Source organism: Colius striatus, chromosome 15 (assembly GCF_028858725.1).
Source record: "Colius striatus isolate bColStr4 chromosome 15, bColStr4.1.hap1, whole genome shotgun sequence".
Classification (NCBI taxonomy): Eukaryota; Metazoa; Chordata; class Aves; order Coliiformes; family Coliidae; genus Colius; species Colius striatus.
In genome coordinates, this window is record NC_084773.1 from 12,186,665 (window position 1) to 12,210,409 (window position 23,745).

The 23,745-nt window shown below is 41.0% G+C and overlaps 1 protein-coding gene across 23 annotated transcripts in view; it reads left to right on the forward strand.

The window, feature by feature from the left end:
• SLC6A6 (solute carrier family 6 member 6) overlaps positions 1–23,280 on the forward strand; it is a 117,133-nt gene extending 93,853 nt beyond the window's left edge. For 22 of the 23 annotated variants that reach the window (XM_062008524.1, XM_062008535.1, XM_062008537.1 and 19 more), the window contains 9 exons: positions 2,106–2,240; positions 4,158–4,261; positions 4,375–4,499; positions 9,061–9,173; positions 11,821–11,958; positions 13,036–13,138; positions 14,068–14,168; positions 14,866–15,036; positions 16,483–23,280. In XM_062008524.1, the coding sequence (XP_061864508.1) occupies positions 2,106–2,240; positions 4,158–4,261; positions 4,375–4,499; positions 9,061–9,173; positions 11,821–11,958; positions 13,036–13,138; positions 14,068–14,168; positions 14,866–15,036; positions 16,483–16,623 (1,131 nt within the window). In that variant the 3' untranslated portion in view covers positions 16,624–23,280. The remainder of the gene's footprint in view (positions 1–2,105; positions 2,241–4,157; positions 4,262–4,374; positions 4,500–9,060; positions 9,174–11,820; positions 11,959–13,035; positions 13,139–14,067; positions 14,169–14,865; positions 15,037–16,482) is intronic. The other variant, XM_062008546.1, reaches the window with a different exon arrangement.
• Positions 23,281–23,745: the final 465 nt, after the last annotated feature.

The window sequence follows — 23,745 nt, forward strand, 5'->3', positions numbered from 1 at the left end:
TCCCGCCAGCTGCCCCAAAGAACAGCTTCCACACCTCTAAGGCATACATTAACAAAAATGTTTGCTTCTCTGATTGGTGTGACCCAATGAGGTGATCGTGTAAGTTTTATAGAAAAGGTGAATGCAATAAATCTCCCCCAATAGCTAAGTGGAAGCACACATTTCTGCAGTGCCTTTGACAAGCATGGTAAAGGCTATGGTAACGCTAAGAGATTTTTCAAACTCCCTATGGTACACTAATTCAAACCCCTGTGAAGGAAACAGGTTGAAAACAGGTCTCAGTTATCCAAAAATTCGTGTTTTCTCAAAGTCAAAAATCTCATTTCTAAGACAAGGCAGTTGATAGGAATTTGCTGCCTCCTCTCTGCAGCATCTGAGCTCGTGCAGGTGTGGAGTCCAAGCCCAACAAAACCATTGGAAAGTCTCTGCTTGACTCCATTAACTTTGGAGTCAAACAAAAGTAAACTGTAAACTCTAATGGAGGCCTTGAGTTATTTGAGAAGTTTAGTTTACTTTAGTAGATGGTTGTTTATAGCATGTCCCTGCTTTCCAGTGTGTTAGTGGCTCTTTAGAGAGCAGGAAGGAAAAAAAGACATAGTTTTTAAATCTTATACTAGTGTATTGGACAAATAAACATGAAATCATGAGGAAAAATAAAAGTTGTGCTCATGCTTTGGATAATGTCCTTGATCTTATAGTTCCTCCGGCGTTATGAGAGCATCTCTATCTGCAGCACACAGGCTGCTTTCTGAGTGTCATTTACTCGGTTCCTGCAAACACTTTGATTTTTCATGGGCCTGGCTTGTATTAAAAGAAATTAGAAAGCATGGAAATCCCCCATTTAGCCTCCTGGTTTTGGTGTAACTGGGCTAATGTGTAATATTTATTATTTGTCAGTGGAAAATAATTCAAGGAGAAAATTAGAAGGACACGTATGAGAAGATTTTATTTTGTTTTATGAAATCAGGGCAGCTCTGTGAATCATTATGGCAATGCAGGCTTTGAGTTCTTCTCATTATTCTCAGAGGGCACACTTAAGAAGAAAAATGGTGCTTCCCAGGAGCTTTGCTGCAGTTAAACAAATTCTGGGAAACAAAAATACATTTTAACTCGTGGCAGCAAACTAATTACCTGGGAGAATCACCTCACTCCATGAAAAATGCCCTTTCTTGGACAGTAGTGATTCTTGACTGTAACACAGTGGTTATATGAAAAATGAGAGAAAGCACTGATGAGCAAAGAAACAAAATGTTAGAGGTCAAAAAGTGTGGATCTAAAGATAGAACCATGTAAATGCAAACTCAATTAACTGTCACACTGGAGATTAAAGGAAAGGACTCTTTCATCAAATGAATGAGAAGATAACAAGAAGAGAAGTAGGCTGTTATTCAAAGAGAGTGGAAATAGAGGTTAAAGATAATGAAGACATATTCTCAAACTGAATGAATAGAGCCTTAGTTTCCAATAATGGTGCTGCTGAATAGGCAGAAAGGGGAACGATGAAGTTATGGGACTAGAACTGGCCACCCTTGAGGCTGATGCCAACCTGAAGGGCTCCAGGAGTTCAAGTTGATGGGAAGGGAGACACAGGAGCACGGACCAAATGTCTAATCTCTGACAGAAGTGCCTTGTGAAATTGCCTGTAGGAACAGTAGCGAGGCTGCACACCAAGGTCAGAGGTAGCAGCAGAGCTTGCAAAACCATTTGCAGTTTTTAAGTTCAGAGAAGGACGTAATGCTTCAGGTGCCCTCAGTGGGGAAATCTCTCCAGCTTCACTGGCAGAGGTGTGCTTGTCAAGGGAGAAGGACAGACAGGGCAAAGGCAGAATTTCTGACAAAAGTCATGAGTTGTGTAAAAACCCTGTATGACATGACCACTGTCTGGGGAGGGCCCTAGAGAGATTAGTGAACTTGCATTGCTTCCAGGCCTAAAACAATGAAGCAGGAAAGACCATTGAACTAAAAGCAGACACAGAAACTCAAGTTGGGTCCTTTTTAGGTATGAGTGGGCTTTGAATTCCCATCGTTAGATCTCTCTTTATTCTGGAGATGTAGCATTGGCTGCCATGGACTAAACACACCTTTTAAAATGTTTTATCTTGCCAGGTAGTGTACATCACAGCCACCTTCCCATTCATCATGCTCCTTGTCCTACTCATCCGTGGTGTGACCCTGCCTGGAGCTGCAGAAGGCATCAAGTTTTATCTTTATCCTGATATCTCACGGTTAGCTGACCCACAGGTACAGAACCAGGAGTGGGGAGCGGGATGATTTCCTACACGAAGTGGGGTGGTGGACGGTGATGGTGGTGATATAATGGCAATAGATTTTTTCTTTCCACAGTCTTTAGAGGTCCAAATATAGCATGAACATTAATGCTGGGTTATATTTTCCAGAGAGCTGTTTGAGAAGGTCATTGTTACATGTTTTAATGCATCTTTCCATGTGTATGTATGTGTGTGTGTGCATGTGTATTTTTTTTGTGTCAAAGGACTCTGAGGCTGTAGACTCTGTCCCGTTATACAATCTCAGCTTTCTTGTTGGTAAGGTAAGGGAGATGCATTTTTTTAATGAGGATAGTCTTTAGTTTCAAAGCAGAGACACGTGAGCTTCACAGATGGAACAACAAGCAACAACTGTGAGTACCAGTGTTACTTGGCTCCCACTGCTCAGTAGAAGGAGACTGAGAAAGAAGTGGATGAAGCAATAGAAGAATGAAAACCCATTCAAAAAGGCTTTCTGAGGCACAGGATCTACCATTTGTTTAGCTCTGGATAGTGGAAGTTGAACTTATTCTTTCTGTATAGGCTATGATTAGCTAAAGATTCTCATCTGTACTCCAAGAGTGTAAATATGTGACACTTGAACAGACCAGCATCATTTCAGCCAACAGTGATCACATGAGATATGCAAAACTTCCCAGATTCCCCCCTCAAAAAAACCCAAAACCAAGGCATCTTTGAAAATAGCAGAATGTTGGTCAAAGTGAGAGGGAATGTCTGTCTTTGCTATTTCTTTCCAATGAGTATTTGGTTAAAATAAAACCCCAGTGGTAGCTAAATAACTGATGTAGGAAAAGTGGAATTGAAAGAAATATTGTGGAAATTTGGTTTGTTCTCTAGTCTTACCCTCTTTATACCAGACCTTCTCCACAGGAGACATTGTATTTTATGGATGAATCTTCTTTTATGAGACTCTATCACTTTTATGATCTACTATTAACCCTACGCCCCGAGCATCAGCAGATAATGTAGAAGAGATTCATGTGAGCTGGCAGGCCCCCTCCCATGGTCTAGCAAAAGCATCATCTCCAAGGAGACACCAGTCAGCAAGGTGCTGGAAAGCAATGGTGGGAGGGAGGAGGCAATGGCCTGCAGTCTTCTCACTTACTCAGACTCCTTGGTGGTTTCTAGTGGTTGTTAGCAGACTTGCATTAGCAGAAGGAAAAGAGCAGGTGGGATTCAGTGGATGCATTTAGATAGCTTGCTATGTATTTTCCAACCAGGAAGTTGATGGTGTAACTGTTATTTCACTCTGTATATGTTTTTTTAATGCAATCAGGAGAAACAGTCATGAGACAAGATCAGATGCATATCTTACAAAGTGCATTGTATTTTGCTTGTTTTCTCCCCACCCCTATGGCTTTTTATCTTGCATTTGACCAGGTACAAAAACAACCAGAAAGCTAGAAAAATAAACAAACCAAATACACAAACCCGTTTCTCAAGCTCTTCACATCCTCGGTTTAGTGGCTGTTGGCTGATTCTGGCTGAGCTGAGTTACAACAGAAATGAGCAGTGTTATAAAATTTTTTTGCATTTCCTGTTGCACTGAAACATGTTTACTGTTGCACCACCAGGAAGAATCAGCTGAATGACTAAGAAACTAGAAATACTGAGCATCTCTGAGGAGTGGATACAGAAACTGTTGTAGCGATGATGTTCTTGTGGGCTCTGATGCTAACAATTTTCTTTTCCCCATATAAAAGACAGATTTGCAAATGTGATGTTCTCTTTCCCTCTCTCCCTGACCCTTTAGCTCTCACCCTCAATGGAAGCAATTATTTTGTTGATTTGGTGTGGTTTGAACTGTGTGTTTGTGTCAAGTGTTGCGATGCACTGATGCCAGGAATAACAGCCTTTCCGTCTTTCCCTTTAGGTCTGGATAGATGCAGGGACACAAATCTTCTTCTCATATGCAATCTGCTTAGGAGCAATGACTTCCCTGGGGAGCTACAACAAGTACAAATACAACTGCTATAGGCAAGTTTCCACCCAAGGGGGTTTAGTGTTTTAGCTAAATGATGTAAATAAAGTAGGGACAATGGGTTAATTTTTTTTTAATTAACTTGCTCCATGACATATGTGTGACTTAGGGACTGTTTGCTGCTGGGATGCCTGAACAGTGGTACCAGTTTTGTGTCTGGCTTCGCAATTTTTTCCGTCCTGGGCTTCATGGCACAAGAGCAAGGGGTGAACATTGCTGATGTGGCAGAGTCAGGTACGATGGTGTTGGTGGCAGTGGTGGTGGGCACTGCCGCCTAGCGTGTGAGCAAAGTTCTGCAGACCAAATCAGCTAACGCCTGAGAACAAGAGTTCCCATAATCTCCAGAAAAATAAGCACGTTGTTGATTTGGGTTTTCATCTAGAGGAGCAAGGGTTAGCTGGGGTTGTACTGTCTATTCTGTCTTGATTAACAGGGCAGCGAACACATTTCCTAGAGCACGCTAATCCTTTTGAGTTGAGATTAAAGATAACCACACCATTATCTGGGGTCCAGAATGTCATTGATTCAAAAGCTTACTCCATCCTTCTTTTTAGACTCCCTTTATTTTCATTCAAATGCAAATAGCCAGTGTTCATGTATCTTTTCATAGCTTAGTTTTGCTTGCTCACAATGCAGTGCTTCACTGGGAATATTACCTTGACCTTCTGAAGGGACATACACACATATATTCCCCAAATCTCACTGAAAAGCACGAAAAGTGTGAGAACTCCTTCTCCTGGGCTCTGTGGACCCTTTCATCCACAGGAACTCTAGTTGTTGCAGCCCTGCATTTGTCCCCTGTAGCTTCAGAGCGAGGTTGATGGAACTTTGAGAAGTCTCTTTTGAAATTGGATGTACATTTAGGTTCCTCCCTTATTTCTGAAGGGTTCTTCTCATTAACATTCAGCTACATACTTGCAAAAGTGTGTAGACAGACAGAATAGATGAGCATTTTTTCTTCCATTCATGTCTTGTTCATGAGGGCTGGTGTAATCATGTGTTTTCACATAGAACAGACAGATTAGATGGGAATTAGTGTACAAAAACAAGAAGTAAGGATTTGACAGCCATGAGGCTTAAAGCTAATCAGACTGAAGTAATAACAATGTCACCTGTCATTTCTTTCTAATTCTTTTGAGCAATTTTAATTCACCTGCATAGTATTCAAAACCTTTCTTCTGCAAACATGCTATTCAAATCAAAAAGTCAATATATTCTCAAGTTACGTGGCTCTGGAGTTAATATCTCACTTCACAAGGGCTAATGAAAAACTAATGACATTCATGGCACTGCTGGATTCTTGAGTGGCTGCAATTGGCATCCTTCTCACCGGTGTAATTCGTTAACAGTCTTGGCCATAGTGCTTATTTTGATCAGAGGTTGATTGCTTTGTTTGAAAACAGGAAATAATCCTGTTGAGTGAAACATAAATAGCCCCATTTAAAAAAAATGTAGGTGGATCGATTCCAAGAGCATTTTTAAGTATTTCCACTTTAGGTTTTTATCTGGTCAATATTTATTCATTTTTATTCTTAAATCTCTGATAAACAGGCAGTTATATTCCTGTTGCTTGACATTTTTAGAATGAAACCATTTTATAGTAACACTGTGTTGTTAAGTAATGTTTAAGTAGAAATTAACTGACAGGCTTAGTGTTTACATAGCATTTTTTTCATCAACAACTCAAAAAGTGTTTTTTTAAAAGAAGGGATTTTATAGCTCCTTAAGGGAACAACAAGAGCACTGATAGCTTCTGAACTTGGCTTTCAGTTTCTTGCATATTTTGTTGTTGATTCCTTCAGGTTTTCTGCTTTATTTAAATTAAGCACTAGAAACTGATGGCCAGAGATTGCAACTGCCTCACTGTTAAGTGGGTTGCACATCATCTCTGGGTGGTCTTTGGCTAAATCCTAAGGGACTTTTTGGTAAACATTAGCAAAATTATGCAGACCACTTCCCATGGGTTTCCTTGCTGCCTTTCTCATCAGAGATCAAGAACAGAGACTGCTTGGTCCTCCTGGAATGAGCATCCCACATGGGGCCATGGGGGAGGCTGTTGCTGGTGCTGCTGCCCCACTGCTGACTTCTCAGCACAGAGATATTCAGTGGGCACTTGAGCCTCTTTTTCTGGCCTTGCCTTTTTTGGTTTCTTATGATGCAAGATCAGAACTGCTCCTCTGGGTCAGGAAAAGGTGAGCAGAGGTACTGCTGCTTGGTCATAGCATTGGGAAAGGACGCTTGTCCATGAAGCCAAGACCTCCAGCTCCCCTTATCTTGGCCCCTCAAGTTACATCCCACCTGCCCTATACATGACACCATTTGTTTCCTCATTTGCTCTCCTGCAAGCCAAGGAAACATCAACAAATTTGCTGACAGCAGAATCTCATGGCCACGTTTCTTGCTTGTGCCCAATTCAGCCTTGGTGCAGTATTCCTGGGACACCCTCATCAGCGAGGGTTGGCTCCCACTTAAAGCACTGGTCACTGCTGCCAGCTTTCACTTACATAGACTCCTTTGATTTCTCAGAGAAAGGAGATTTAATAAATAGCACTCGTGGTTTTTTCAGTACTTTTAAAAGGACAGAGGAAAGCAGCAGAGGCTCAACAAAGCCGTAGTGAGTCCTGCCTAATCTGTGCTGTCTCTGGCTGGAAGAAATGAATTTGTAGCAGTGTTAAAACAGCACGAGATCTGCATTTAAAAAAAAAATCCAATTGAAAGCCAATTCAGGTTAAGCAGGCTTGACTATAGTGCCTTGGGTTTCCCAATGCCTGCCCAGTCTCTGCCTCTGCATCCATGCCAGAGCACTCCATCAGCCACGAGCCAGTGAGAGGGCTGGGGTTGGGGCAAACCTAATTAGCTCTTAATAACAGCCACAAGTGCTTCACTTTTGCAAAACATCCTTCAGAGCAACAGACTTGCAAATTATATATCATTTTGAGATGATTTATGTTCAGTTGAGGAGTTGTCAGGAACACTTTCTTCTTGCACATGGACTTTTTATATCTCAACACTTAGTTTCAAAGGAAAATCAAGGCTAGCACAGGACTTAGGGCACTTGGTAATTGGACAGTATCACAGTGCAAGGACAGTTTCACTGGCCAAAGCATACAAAATTACAACACGTTTTGAGGAGAGTAGTTTTACATCTGTCTCATCAATTACACAGATGAGCTACAAGTGCCATATGGTAGCAGTTCTCCCTCAGGGTGGACGTATTTTATCCACTGAACTTGGGGGAAAAAGAGCATAGGCCCTCAAAATTTGAGACATTCACCAATTTTTTTTTGGTATCTTCTGTCATATAAAATCTTAGCTGTGTTTAATTTTAAATAAAATTAGTTGCTCAATTGTTGGCTAATTTGTATTTATTTCTGTTCAGATATTGTCAGTGACCTGAAGTTTTCTTTAGTTTGAAAAAAAGTCATCTTTTTTTTTTAACCTCTTTCTCTTGCTTCTTTTTCCATCTTTCTTATTGGAAAGGGAAAGTGGGAGGTAGGAAGAGCAGGGTTAGAGATTATTTTGTGCAGATCAGAGATAAGATTTCAGTCCCCACACTGCAGCAGTTTTTTAAATGTTCCTTTTCTCACTGAATATTACTTGAATCCCCTTCAAAATCCTGGAAAATGCTATTTTTCAGGGCTCCTTAAAGTAAACAAGCATATGAGCTGGGCATTCCTGGGTTTAGTCTTAATCTAAGTCTGATATTTTTTTGGCTTACCAAATTTCTACAGCTGTTCTGAGAGCCTACTTGTAAGTGCCAGCTTCCCAGTGATCTTGTTTCCCACTTGGAGAGGGCTCTTTCTCTCTTGACAAAAGCTCTCATAAGTGTTAGCTGATAGCATCTGTGTCCAGGTGAGACCACCTTTGGATATCTTGTGAGAGCACTACATGTATGCCCTGTATGTGAGTATGAGTGAGATACCCTCTGGCCCGTGGCACAGATCAGTCTAGTGCTGAGCACTCTCACACAAGGCTTTGGTTTCCTGAGCAGTGAAGCCCAACACTAAGTCCCAACCCTGCTGGTGCTCCCAGACTGTTGCAATCCACCATGCAGTTGGGGCCAATGTTGGTCATGGCAGGTCTGTGTAGGCTGGATGGATAGGGGCAGAGGATGTGACAGAACGGGGAAGTGATTTTACTCACCAGCCATTCCTAACAGCAGGAGGCATTTTTTTCAAGGTCCACAGCTGATATAACTAGGAGTAGCCTGTTCAGTGCAGCAGTGAGGGTTTGCATAAGTGAAGGAGCGGACTCCTGGAGTGCAAACCCCACTCTATAGAAAAAAACAAGCTACACGGGGTTTGGAGGTTGCATACAGAGGGAGGCAGTGGTTGCATTAGCAAAGATGCCAGGAAATGTTTGGAGGAGAGTCCCCTTCCCTGCATGCAAAAAAAGTTTCATCCTCATCTTCATCGTGACCATGTGGGCTAGCAGTGGGATTCTGCCATTCCCCTGGGTCACCCCTTCTCCCCTCGTCCCCAGTACTGCCCTGTGTCCGAGCAGGGCAGCTGTAGGACCACCTCCATTATTGGCATGTTTGAGACAGATGTTAAAACTGGTGATCTGTTAGCAATGGCCTCGGGGGGTTGCCTGTGGTTTCTGCTGTAGTCATGCGTGCTTCGATTTCAGATAAAAGAGCCAAACTGTTTCACTTCTGGTATTTCCAGCCGCGTTTGGATTTATCTGAACGGAACCAGGCATTCCTGCATTTGAGTGTGGCTGCCTTTACCAAAGACCTGGTACTTACTGTTTCTTCTCCCTTCCCTTTCCCCTTTCCTATTTTCTCTTTGTCTAGGTCCAGGCCTGGCCTTCATTGCCTACCCAAAAGCTGTGTCCATGATGCCACTGCCCACCTTTTGGGCAATCCTTTTTTTTATTATGCTTCTGTTGCTTGGACTGGATAGCCAGGTTAGTACAATGCATTAGAGGTATGTGGCTTATTGTGTTGGCACTGTTGACTAAGAAAAGCTGGTTTTACAGGCATGAGTTAAGAGGAGAATACCTCTAATGCTGCTTAAGAGAAATTCATCAAGGTGGCTTTTTAGTGCAGGGGCTGCATTTGATGAATCTGTGACTGTCAATTCATAGTACGATGGTAAAGGTCAGGAAGGCTTTGTTATCACGAGTTAATGGAGTCCACAAGACTAGAGCAGCACCTCCTAATCTAAATATCATTCCCAGTCTGGCCACAAAATGCCATCATTTTGCTGCAGTATTTTTCTAAATTGGAAAAGGGCTGGATCATTTTAAAATACAAGACTCCAGCAGTCTGTTCCACAGAGTACTTTGTGCCATTGTCATCACCTGCAATGTCTCTGCACCATCATTAAGATACTTTAAAAATTAATAACTGCCAGGAATATAGGCTTTGATAGTTGCCAAGTGCCAAAAAAAGAAAATCAAAGCCATTGTGTGGCACAAAAAAACACCACAATGTGTTTTGCACTCTGTCACCAGAGTGTCTTCATGAACAGTCAGAGGGGAAAGCCATAGCCTTTTTCAGTGGCGTTAGACTTGGAGCTGATGAGCAATGTGGAATCCTGTTGATTTTCATGTCACCAGTGCACATTCAGTACCTCCAAACTGGCCAGAAGGCATCTTGGGTTTCAGTTGTATTAGTTATATAGCATATGCTATAAGTTTAGTCCAAGAAGTCAGGTTATTTTCCCGATTGGTTGTTTATAGACATGTTGGACTAAATACCTCAAAGGAACCTGCATGTAGTTTCTAGATATTCCAGTTCCAAGGAAACATGAGTGACCAGGAATTATGCAGTAACTACACATTCAAAATTGCCAGAGTTTTTGGGGCAACAGGCAGCTTTCTGCACTCAAATGGAAAGTCACTAAAATTACAGAAAACTAATTGGTAGGCGTGAAATGTTTGTTTAGCCAAAATGCTCTCTCACATGAGGAGATATGTGTAAACAGAGTTTTACTCAGTTGTCCTGTAGCTCAGCTATTAGATTTTTGATATTCCATTTGCCCTAAACTGCTTTGTACAGCTTCATCTTTGTACTCTAGTGAGCAGCTTTCAATCGCTCCAAAGTAAACGAAGTGCCCAATGCAGTGGTTCAACGACCCTCTGCTTATGCAAATCAAAAGCTGTCTAGTAATCTTAAAAAGCTCCTTACTGCGTACAATGATTAAAACTAATTGGAGCGCTTAATTTCTCTCTTCCACCCTTCTGGTTTTTTTGGAGTGCATTCAAGCAGGTTTACCGGAATGCCGGAGCAGTTTGAGATCAAATCAGCTCAAAGGAAAGGGTTGCATTTAAAAAGAAAACCAGTTTTACAGAAGCCAAAGTAAAAAGAGGCAACAAAATCTGGTGGTGTGTTTGCAGGATGGTCTGTATTTCCAAAATGGAGCTTTAGCTTATGGCCAAAGAGTGTAGAGTTGTTAACAGGGCCCTTCTGGGCATCATAAGAGCAATTATAGATATTGGGTAGGAAAAGGGAGTTTTTCTTGAAATAATATCATAGACTCCCCCGATAACTCATTAGTTATAAGATGATCTGTCCACTTAAAGATCATTTCTACAGAAGCAGCCTTGGTTCTCCATGGTATCCTCATATCTTTTGTGAACTTGGGGTTTTTGTACCTTGCCAGGATGAAAGTACAGATCAGCTGAATGATCCCTTCTGCGAATTTGTCTAGGAGAAGTTCAGTAGTCACTTTTCTCCATGGGCAAAATGCATCTGGTTTTCAATTAACCTGAAACTTTTATTCAAATCCAGTTTGGGTTGTTTGGTTAACTCATTACACATCTTACATGTAGTTTTTCTAATGGCAAGTAAGTACAAATACAGTTATATATATATATACAGAAGCTAGGTAAAGTAAGATTTTTAGCTAACCTCTTCAGAGCTTCGTTTTTGGTTTATACGTGCAGGTATTTACCAAGTCTTTGTGTGGGGATGGCATTAACAGCTCCATTTTTGCTGCAGAAGTACCCCAGAGCTTCAGTCAGAGATACTGTACTCATGGTATCTGAAAAGACAAGTTCAGTCAAGAGGAGCTGCTGTTTCACATCAAAGTCTGCTTTCCCTTGGCTGGATTTTCACTAGCAAACCCAAGAGTAGAATTATATCCAATCATGGAATTAACCTAACTCGTACCTGAGAGTTTTTTGGCACATGAAGAAAAAGGCTTAGGCTTTTTTTGAATGTTTTCTCTCTGCCTTTTTTCTAGCATACATCTTGTATTCGTCTGCAACAGCTACAACACGAAAGCCACATAAGTGCCTTCCTGTCATCAAATTCAGTTCCTTTGTCCTTTCTGCCTGAATTTACAGAGCCCCTTTGGTAGTTTGTAAGGCTGCTAGCAAATGAACAGCAATTCTGAAAGCTTGTTCCAACCTGAAAACTACCCCCACCCTTCAGTCTCTGGTTTACAAATGAATTGGGCTGCCAACTCATTTATTCAGAGCAGGATTTTGCTGCAGAGTATAGTTAAGGTGTTGCTGTGGAGCTTTTGTTCAAGTATGAGCCTGGATCGAGTGCTTAGTGGGTGGTTTTCAAGTCACATTTCTTTGTTGTTGTTTTTCTCCCCTTTAGTTTGTTGAAGTTGAAGGACAGATCACGTCATTAGTTGATCTGCACCCATCCTTCCTAAGGAAGGGTTACCGACGGGAAATCTTCATCGCTATAGTATGTTTCCTTAGCTATCTTCTGGGACTAACTATGGTGACTGAGGTAAGTAACAGCAGGGCTGGAAATTGCCTTCTTTTCCAGACAGTTTTCAGTCTTCTTTTAGCTATGAATGAGACTGCACAGAACCAGCCACTCAGAGGAGCAGTGCTTTTTAGATCTACGGAGCATCTTTCATCTGTAGATCTGAAAGCATTTTGAAAGGGAGCTGTATATTCCCCCCCTTTTCAGTCAGAGGAAGGGGGAAATGAGACCTCATAAAATTAAATCTGATCTCGGGTTCTAATCAACATGAGTATGAATATTAACATCTGTCTCTAAATGATGAAACATGTTCAGCAGAGCAGATTAAGAATTCGTCCAGTGCATACAGGGAAGGAGATTTTTATCTCAGTTACACAGATTTGAATCAATTAAATACCACTGGATTTATTAAAGTATAAACAAGATGGGAATATGTTCCAGTGGCTGCACTGTCTTGATATTTATCTCCAAAATATAATCCAAGCCAGATTTTTAAAATGACTTGAAGAGCATGATTGTGAGAGCTAAAATAACACCTATAACAGAGGTGCCCAACAAACACAGTTTTTCAAGTTAAAGTGCAGGTATATAGAGTTCAGTGTAGTGAAAGCAAAGAGTTTAAATCTTAGTATGAAAAAAGAAAGTTAGAAAGAAAAAAAATGAAGTGTTCTAATGAAAATAAAGTCCTTCTACTCTATTCATAAATGAAGACCTTCCTGATGAACTGATTTCCTTTTGAAGTATTTTGAAGGAACTAATGTTAGGAGTTGACTGAAGATTTCTTTGCATCATTTGTTTCTATAAATGCCTATCCTAAAATACTTTTAAGAAGGAAAGATTTAAGTGTCTCAGTAGATTATACTAAGTGGCTTAATTTTGTTTAATCGTCGTCTTGTTTGGAATGCTTCCTGTAGTAAACATGCATATTCCCTGAGGAAGGTAATGCCAAATATTTACCTTACCTACTTGCTTGAGATTTCTTCTTGTTAGACAGCAATCATTAAGATATGTTGGTAGATGTTACTGGAAGCTGGGCCTGAAGTATTCAGAGGGGTTTTTTTCTGCTGGATCCTAATCTGCTCTGCCTCTCTTTTACAGGGTGGCATGTATGTTTTTCAACTCTTTGACTACTATGCAGCTAGTGGTGTATGCCTTTTGTGGGTTGCATTCTTTGAATGTATTGCTGTAGCCTGGGTTTATGGTAAGTGAGAATCCTTTAATCTGATATGTTTTGATGAGTCAGTGACAGTTTTTCTGGCCAAACATTTCATCATTAGCCACCCCAGAATCTTCTTCCCAGCAACAGACACATGCCATTTATATAAATTTGCACTGACCTGTTGGAGATAAATTTGCAACTGGGATGAAGCCAGCATCCAGTGTTTTTCCACACAAAAACAAGTATTTTTTTTTTCCATTGCTAATTAGTAAAGGCACAATTAAGCACTTACATGTGTTAAGTTTAGAGATGAGAGTTGAAAGTTTGGCCAGGCATGAAAATTTCTGTTTGTCTCTCAGATAATATCCTTTCAGAGCTGCAATGTCTGCAAGGCACAAGCCAGCCACATGGAAAACACAAAAAGAAAGCTGACAGAAAAGTCTATTCTGACCCCTTATTTTTAGGCAGTGCTGAATACCAGGGTCTGACAGTAGCCACTCTAGCTGCCTGAGACAGAAGCTGAGAAAGGATCAGAAGATATTTGCTGCTTAGAACTGGTCATTTCCCTGATTCTTCAAACAAAGCTTTCATTTTGTATCAGTTGAATTTCTGTAGAAGCAGGGTGTACCATTTGCTGTCACGTCTTTCCCATGGTAATCCCTCTAGCAAGTTCAGTGAGAGCCTAGGGAGAGGAGTGGGTGTGTGACAGGGGCAGGAGGGATGAGCATTGCACTGCTGCATCCGAGTAATGAGGGGTGTGTAGGATGAGAGAGTCCCCCAACCTTTGAGCTTCTCAAGGAGAAAATCATCTCAAACTTCACAGGCGTGGGAAGCTTCTGAACAATCCATCTGACACTCTCATCTTCCCTTTAACTAGCGGGGGTGGGGGAAGGCAGGCAGCTGCAGCCCTACAGTCCTTATGTGGCTTTTACACGCACGGTTCTGACGGATGCACTCACTATTCATTGCAGGCGCTGATAATATTTATGATGCCATTGAGGATATGATTGGATACAGACCTGGTCCCTGGATGAAGTGGAGCTGGATTGTGATCACACCAGTTCTTTGTGTGGTGAGTACTGACCTGTGCTGTTTCATGTCTTCTGCGTGGTAACTCTGAGTCGCCTCTTTACTGCTTCTCTTCAAGTAAAGGCTGTCACGTTCAGAGACTGATTTGCAAAGAGCTGCTGGAGGTTTGAACATACCCCGCAAAGACATCATCTTCTCAGATGTTAGCTGGTAACGTGACAGCTCTCTGCTGTGCCTGCACAAAATACAGTTGGCTACATTTAAGTGGATTTTTCTTAGGACTGGCAAAATACTACATTTGTAACGTTCTGCTCGTTCTCCAAAGAGCGGTCCCCACTTTAAATGACAGGACTACTAGGCCATTTTAACAAAACGACGTGAGCAGTGTGAGGCAAGCACTCAGCTTGAAGTATGTAATTTGCTGTGAAGAACATTCCAGTAAGCTCCTTGCTGTGTACAGCAAACATTTGAGCCCTGAACAAGAACAGGCAGCATACTGCAACTGTTCAGCACCATTGCTTAATATCCAGTTATCGAGCAACACTTGACATACAAGCAGATGCAGATGCTCTTTCAATAACTTAAATGGAAGAACAGTTCCCCCATTGGTTTAAAATGCATATAGTATCCCTCAGCTCTGCCTGTCATTGCCTGTCTTCCTTAGGACCAGTGGTAGCACCAGAGCCCAACTGCTTTCAGCATTTTTTGAGCCTCTCTTTGTTTTTCTTTCTCATCCACAGGGGTGCTTTATCTTTTCTTTGGCCAAGTACAAACCACTGACCTACAACAAGGTCTACACATACCCAGACTGGGCAATTGGCCTGGGCTGGGTTCTTGCCCTTTCCTCCATGATCTGCATCCCTATGGTGATGGTCATCCGCATCATACAGTCAGATGGGTCGCTGATTGAGGTAAGAGCAAACTCTGTCTAGAGGAGAAAGGGAGCTTTAACTGGCTGTGTTTTATACAAAATAAGCTCAATGCCTGGAAAACTGCCACCTTGTCCAGGTAGGGCAAAGTTGGGTGCCTCTCCTGCAGTGGATGTAAATAAGACTGTTAAAGATCACCTGTCCTTTGGGCAAACAGTAGAAACAGAACAAACATGAAGCCTTCTGTCCTCAGATAAACAGCAGGTGATTTTACTCGCATCCCACTTCTGGAGCTTCCAGCTTAGCCTTCACGTGCAGACAAGTGCTCAAGGACTGGGGCGCTGCCAAGTGCCAGATGTCTCTTCTCTAGCCCATGGGAACACGGGAGCACCATCCTGCAAATCACTGGGAAAACAAGAGAGAGACAAAGATCTGGGTCAAACCCAGCTGCCAAAGAGTTCATTGAATTTCAGGGAAGTTTGTGTCTACCTGTGGACCCTGGGGCTCTCAGGCATGGCCTTCACTCTGTGAGACCAAACAAAAGACAAACCCCCCTGCCAGTGGGCTTCATTTTTTAGCTTTTTAATATTTTTTTAATGCCTAATGAATCAAATCAAAACACTGGATCCAGATTGCCCTGACCCTTTGGAAAACTTTGGGTTTGATTAAGACTCGTTAATGCAGATTCTTTCAGGTTTGGATTCAGAGGGAATCTCTTGCCATTCTCAGTTCAGCGCAGGTTCCTCTGGTCTGTTTTTCTTCCAGTGGAAAGTTTTAAAGGCTGCACAAGCATGAAACTTAACAATTCTCCTCTAAGGTTTCAGATTAGTTTTGTTTTTGCCTAATGAGACAGTCTTAAATGCTGCCCAGGGTATTCTTGGAGGAGAAAGTGGGACACTTCCAGTTAGGAAAAAAGAGAGAATAGAATGAAAAAAAGAACATTTCCCAGAGAGAAAATGCTTGCATTTGTTTTCCTCCAAGTGTTAATGGTCTTTTTCAGCTGTGGCCAGAGCATTTTCATGAGTGTTTATTTTCCAGCCTACATTGTCACCATCTATTGAGAGACAAGTCTAAAAGTAGCCAAAACACTCCACAAAGACCATGTTAGGAAAGAAAAGAGAGTAAACACTGGTCAGCTGCCATTTAGTTCTTCCTTTGTGTACTGAGATGTAGGAAGAGAAGTTGCCACTTGGCAATGAACCGCTGGGCTAAAAGGCAGAGCTGTTTCTAAATGGGGAAGTAGAAGGCAGATCATTTGAGCAGCAGCTGCAGCACTGAAAACTCAGGGTGCTGGGCAATGAGAATGCTGTCTCATGGCTGCTTTGCCTGCATCAAGTTGAGCTCTGCAGCCGAGCAAAAGCTGAATGCGCTGCTCTGCCGTCGTACGCCCATCTCTGGTGGCCACCAGCCTCATCCTGGTTTGCCATCCTACACAAAGAGAGGTGGGGAGTATTGGGTCTTCACCTTTGTTTTTCTTCTTTCTTTCAGAGGATAAAGGCGGTGGCTGCCCCCAAGGAAGTGAATCGGTGGTCCAAAGAAACAGAGAGCGGCACACCCTTCTGCCCCAATGGAACTTCGAATGGCGGATTGATCAAGCCAACTCATATCATTGTGGAAACCATGATGTGAGCTCTCTCTGTGAGAGGATAAACCTGCTTTAACTGCCGTTTACTAACCATAGATTCTCATAGGACCAGGTTTACAGAGCTTTATATTTGCACTAGGATTTATTTTTATTTCTCACAGAGAAAGTTATTTTTTGTGTGTGGTTTTTTTTTAATATTTTGTAAGGTAATCACAGCAGATGTCTCTCTGTAGAGGGAGAGCTTTCATATCAGACTAGACATATTACAGGAATTTACTATTATTGGGTTTTTTTTAAATATATATATCTTTATCTCTAAATATTATACACCTTACCACTTGAATTGATTGTCTTGCCAGCAATACATTCAAGTCTCAGAGAGCAATTTTAGGTGCTGGTATGATTGGGAGCAGGGTAACCTAAAGAACACACAAAAGGAGCTCTGTTGAGAGATATGATTAAAAAAAAAAGAAAGATGCTGTTTCAAGAGAATATTCAAAGGTGTAGTATTTCCACCCTCTGGTTCAATTGTGGTAAACGACAGGCTTCAGGGTCACATTAGGGAAAGGATAGAGTTACGTTTAGCACAGTCCCTGAAGAAAGAGAGCCAGGCAGCTGGAGCAGAGAGAGTTTGCAAGGGAGGCAGAGGTTGGGTTTGAAAAGCCTTGGGGCCATACCTCCCGAGCACGGCGCTGGGACGCTGTCACACAGGACTTTAGGAAGGTGTTTGCAGGACTTGGTATGATTCACTCTCTTTTGAAACATTTGGGTTTTTTAAAGCTTTTGGTGTTGTTTTGTTTTTTTTTTTTACTGAAGTGAAATGCCTGCTGTTTGTGCACAAGTAGGGAGGTTGAGTACCTGCTCCTGAGTTTTCCAGGAAAGCATATCTTAGTGTGGTAGCAATTCTGACAACTGGGAGGGGCAGCCCATCCCCAGGGCACCAGGGGTGAGTGCTGAGGAGCTCAGAGGGAAAAAGCAGCACCTGCCCTCTGGGTGCTTCAGATGTTCCCTTGCTCGTTTGTTTGCTTGTTAATAATTGGACTTTGGTTTCAGGCAGAAAAATAACAGAATCCCTTCTGGACTCTGACCATCCAAAGGTGAACACAAACCAGGTCATGTCTGATGGGAGGAACAAAACCGCTCACCTGTACCTGGTGTCACCTGTATTTATAACAGACACATAGTTAATAATAATAGAAATGAAGATAATAATATCTCTCAGCAAGCAGGTGCTTTTCATCCACATATCTCAAAAATGTTTTTCCAAGTTTGATAACCAGGATTTGCTTTTTTTTTTTTAAATTTATTTATTTGGGGAGAGAGGTCATTACCTTTGGGGGAACAGGCAAAAGGACTAAGTTCCTTGTCCCATGTTACTAGAAGCAGTGGATATAGGGCAGCCAGTCTCCTTGCACATCATTGGGTCAAACTTGCAATTTTATTTTTTTTAAGGGCAGGGTAGAGGGTGGCAGACATATTTATGAGGCTTATGAATCTTATCTGATGAAGAAATGATTTTAAGTTAAAGCAAAGGGAACACATAACACTGGAATATTTTGTATTTGGTCAGAAGGAGTTGTGTACTGTTCCAGGTAGAGAAACCACTACAAGGAGTGTAGGAGTGGAGGTTCTACTTTTTGTGGGCCAAGTGGATTTTTCCATGGGGAGCTGCTCCCTTAAGACTATCCATAACATTGGCAAAAGCCTTTAAACAAAAAACTAACCAACCAACCAAACCAACAAAAACTCTAAAAAAAACAACAAAAAACCTGTACAGGTTGTGCTGGGAACAGTTTTCTCTGGTGAAACTCAGCCTTTTCTTGTGGGCATTGTTTTAGAGGGAGAGGGACTTTTTCTTCTTATCATCTACAGGTAGGCCATCAAAAGGTATTTAGAGGAAATGCTTGATAAAAGTAGAGTTTGTATCTGCTTATTCCGTTTGTCAACTTAGTTTGTCAATTTAGTCTGTCAGGGTAGAGTTTTTAATTTAAACAGGAACATATCCAGTTCTTAACATTCCTACACAGTAGTTTGTTTGGCTTTTTGTTTGTTTGTTTGCCCCATGGGCTAACTGGCTGCAGCAGCACAAACACTTGTTGATGAGCTTGTTGGTTTTCCTGTAACAGAAGAGAAGAGATTTAAAACTCAGAGATGGACCAAATATTTTTTGTAGCTGCATCTATAACTTTCAAAGTCTTTCTTGTTTGAATTTTTACATCAGCTGAGTTGCAGCACCAAGAGCAGCCACTGCAAAATTGCTTTTGTGTTCTTTTTCTGGTTGCTGTATTATGGGAGTTATAAATGAATCTTTTCCACAGCTGGAGATGGCAAACATCTAAGATCACCTGCTGGGCAGTAGCCACCCAAAGGTCACTGGAGGAATTCTGTATGTGTCATCAAATGTGCCCAAAGTAAAGAAACACACATATAGCTAACATTTTAGTTCTTTTTAACAGCTTTAAACTGTCATAGGCAAGAAAATGTATTCCAAGATAACCCTCTTAGTGCGCTTCAAGTTGGACCCTTAATTTTGAGTTACAGTTTGTGTTTGCAGTGCCTGGATGAAGAGGGAGTAGCAGGTTAGAGAGGGGTCTAAATTAATGGTTTCAGTTGAGTGTAGATGAAACACTGATACTAGATTTATATATATATATATATATACACACATTGTCATAGAGCTGCATTTGAGATATAGTTTGCACATCATTTTCATGCTGTAGAGCTGAGATAAGCTTTAGTTAGGGAAAAATATGGTTTGGCTACATCAAAGATGTCTGATGAGTCAGCTGAGTATTTAGCCATCTCCCACGTTGTGGAGAATGTCTTTGCATGAAGAACCAGAGGGTAATACTACACCTTTCAAAGAAAAACTACTAGAGAACTAGAACCCAGCCCCATTTTGATATAAACTGTGCCATTCAAATCAGTCTCTTCCATGTACCAAGTGAAAACGTCTCGCACGTATGCAACAACCTCATTGAAGCGTTCTCCATGTCAACTTCTCTGGCCCTGCTGTGCTCTTTAGCATGACTGCAAGGGAGGGCTGGGACTCACAAAGAGATAAGAAATTATTATTGATGGAAAACAGTTCCACTCTCCCCTTTTCCCTCCCCTCCAAAAAATATGTAATTTTCTTAGTTTATCTGGGGTTTGAGTTCCAGTGAGCACACACGCACATTTTTTACAGTTTTGGGGGTTTTCCTAACACTTTTATCAGATTTCTGAACTTTTCTTGGTGATAAATTTGCATTTCAACATGATCCTCTGCTAAATTTATTAAAAAAATATTTTTTAAAAGTCTGTGTTTTCTACCTATTTCTGATTGCAAATACAACTCTTTGTCTTTTTTTTTCCTAATTTACTTGTTTAAAACAACCTATTTTACCTGTTTTATGTAAATGAGCAACTCTATATTAAAATATTATGACTAGTCATAGATGAACTGGTTTTGATCCCAGCAAAAGTCAGTTTTGACATGAGGTCTTTAGAATCAGATCCCTGTGTTTAAAACCAGAATAAAAACAAGACAAAAAAAAACCCCACACCTTTTCATCTTTCATTCACCTTTGTATTCTTGGATTCTTCTGGGCTTGAAAACAGCAGAATTGCAGCAGGATTTATGTCCAGATGAACTGAAATCAAGAAATAGTAGAAATGTCAAGGGGAGCATTTACCCCACAAGGTTGTCTGACCTATTTATTCTCAGTTTTCCCAAACTTTCCCAGTTCATCTGTCGTTAGTTATGATCTCTCTGAATGAGCATCTATTGTAAAGGACTTTACCAGTAGCCTGTATTTCAATATTTAAGCAGTATGATTTCATAAATAGAACTAGGTTTTGTTGTTCTCATTTTCCTTCTCATCGTTAATTTTCCTTTTTATCTGGTCCAAACAGATCCACACACTTAGAAAGTCCTCTTTAAAGTCTGAGATAGTAGGTCCACAATGGATTTGTTCTTGTGTTGTAAAATAAAAGCACAAAAGCCTATCAGCTGTGTTTACCACATAGAACAATGCTGGTGGTCACCCCACAGCAGCAGTGCAGCTCCTGGAGTGGAAGGGAGGTATGAATGGTCTGCTGAAACAGCTCAGCAAAACTTACTTTTGCTGCTGTTCTTGGGGAGAGGAGAAAAAGTAACAACAAAAAGATACAGCCTTACATTTGCTGCACCCCCCCCAACCCTCAAAAAAAAAAGCCCAACATCCATCAGCAGAGCCTTTAACATCACCATCAGGATAGCATCTTCTGCAGCTATTTTCAGTCCTGTGTGCAACCCTTTCTCAACTGCAGATACTCCAGGTTCCTCTTCTGTTAGACAAGTCAAGGTCAGCTGGAGGCACATGGATATTTCCATTTCACAGGCCTTTTATAAGTCTCCTAGTCTGTTTTTATTTGCTAAGGAGACCTAGAGTTTCATTGAGGTTGTGCTGGTCACACTTGGGTTCAAAGCTCCCACTTGTTGCATCAATGGCAAAACTCCATCTGTGGGAGAAGTATTTGCATGTTTTTGACAAACTGATTAGCTTCCACATCTTGTTGTCACTGCAGGATCACTCATGGAGGCATAAATGTATATAAAAATGTTAAATAAGCTGTGCATTAAATGGAGTGGACAAGTTAGTTAAGCAGCTCAAGTACACTTGGAAGAAAGATGACTCTGACATCATTTCCAGGAGATCCAAAGTTGCTCACTTCCACAACATTAAATAAATAAATAAATCTGTGTTTAAGTAGACTAATAGAGGAAATTGTCCACCCTCCTGTGCATACACAAAAGTGGGGACTTACTTCCAGGCTGAAAATCTTGTGTTAGGTCTTGCACAGCTGTTTTGGATAAGGATTGAGGTCTCCAAATGACCTTTTCTAAATTGGAGGTGTTGGAAGAGGGGAAAGCAATGACAAAAATCTTGGACCGTGGCACCTCCAAGGAAGCCTTACATTTGGACTAGAATCCTCCCCTGGCTTCTTGTAAGTGCCACATGGTTCCTGGTGTGGGAGGGTGGGTGTGGTGTGGTTTCAGGCAGCTGCCTAGGACTTGTTTTCCCCAAAATCAGCATCCAAAGCCTTGTGGTTAGGATTGATGTGTAGTTGTGTGTTTGTGTAATTGCATGAGCAAAGGTCAGGAACTGTCAGACCCTAGTAGCTTGTTTTATTTCTTGTAATCAAAGATAAACTTAAGAAAGATTAATTTGATTTACTGATAAACTTAACACTTAAGAAATCCATGAACTAGTGCAAGAGAGGCCCCCTGAGCTCCATACTTTGGTCACAAAAACATTCTATCAGTATGGAATATGAATGGTCACTTTGAGTTTATAGGAAAGCTTGCTCAAGAAAGACTTCAGCATAACCAGCACTAGCCCCAGCTAGAAAACTGCCCATTCTGGCCCTGCACACTCCACCAGATCATGGCTCTTTTCTGCCAGCCCAAAATAAACCTGTATATGGAAAATTCTTCCTTAATTAAAAAAAACCCAAAAAACTCAAACAAAACCTCCCACAACTGAATTTGTTTGTTTCTATTAAAAAAAAATCAAAAGTCTAAGTTTTCTTTCCCCAGCTGTCAATCAGTGATTTCAATTTACCCTTGTCCTAAAGAAAAAAAGAGCAGAAAAGGCTTCAGACACCATTTGACCAACAAAAAGAGAATCAAGCTCGTAATTTTTCAAATTGAAAACATTAAGAAAAACAAATCACTCCCCCATGCCCATCAAAGGTGGAAAACTTCAGTGAGAGGGTTTGCAACTGGAAAAGAGCCTGAGCCTGCTGGGATATTAAATGGCAGAATAGATGCAGCCTTTTTGTAACACTGCTGTGTCCCAGTTTGAAGTAATCAGTAAAAGTGTCAGAATTTAATTGCCACAGCCCTAAGGTTTAGGAATAAAAATGAGTTTACAACAGGGTGAGTTTTGGAGGCTTCTTCCCCATGGTTTGGCTTGGCAGTGCACAGTGGGACAGTGCTGCTCGCTTTCCCATTTGCAGCACAGAGAAAACGTGGCCCAACTTGAGACATCAGAAGAAGTAATGGGGAAAAATATAGTTGAAAAAGGCAAAAAAAAAGAGAAACTTGATTATGCTAAGGAGCTGTGCATGTGTGCTTTTGTGTATGTGCATATGTGGGGGAAGGCTCCAGTCCTGTAGTATAGTACATGTCAGCATGATACATGTGGTTTCTGAATCTGCTTCTGCAGTTGAGATGTTAAAAAGATTATATATTGAAGACAAAAAAATCTAAGTAAAAAAAAAAAAAAAAAAAAACAAGAGAACAGTGGCAAAATCATGTTGAGAGGCTGAAAAAAATCCTGAGGGGGCAAGTTTAGTTTGTCATCTGCTCCTGTACCAGAAGCCAGTGATGGTCTCTCAGCATTGCAGCATCCCAGAACTGTTCTGAAGTGCTCGTTGTTCAATAGGATGTTGTTTTTCTCCAGTGTAATGTTGTGATTGTTACCTGATAATGTTGCCAGGGACTTTACATTGTAAGAGGTGGTCCATCTTGTTTGGTGTATTTGGCTAAAAAAAAAAACCAGTTGTGGTGGTTTTTTCTCTAAAAAATCCTTTCAATTCCTAGCAACTGTGACTGCAGTAACGTGATGAGTAGCACATGCAGTGAGGTCACAGCAGTGATGGGCCTCCTGAAAAATGTCATCTGAACTTTTTGTAAAAAAATAAATACAAAAAAATATTTTTAAAACATTTTAAAACTTTTTGTGTGTGTGTGTGTGTTCCAAAACAAAATATTTGTATTTGAAAACAGAAAACCAACTCCTGGAGTGTAATTTAATCCTGAAAACAAAATACCCTAGCCTTTGTGTATATGGTAAATGTTTGTATTTTGCAGTTTCTGTTTTGCCTTTTAGATAAATAAAATGTATATGGATATTTTTAAGTCATCTTTGCTTTTTTAGATGAGTTTGTAATCACCTTATAACTGAAAATAAAACTTTCCTTTATAAACCAGCTATGGTTTTGGATGGGATTTTTGGGTCTTTGAGTAGCTCAATTCATCCATTAAACCTGTAATTTATTACAGGGTTGTTGGTTTGGGGTTTTTTTCCCTTATAAAATATTCTATTTTATATATATATAAGTTCAGCTCTCTAAGCTGCTTGTCCCAGCTCACTATCTAACTTCATAGCTGTCATGATTTCACCCTGGTCAGCAGCCCA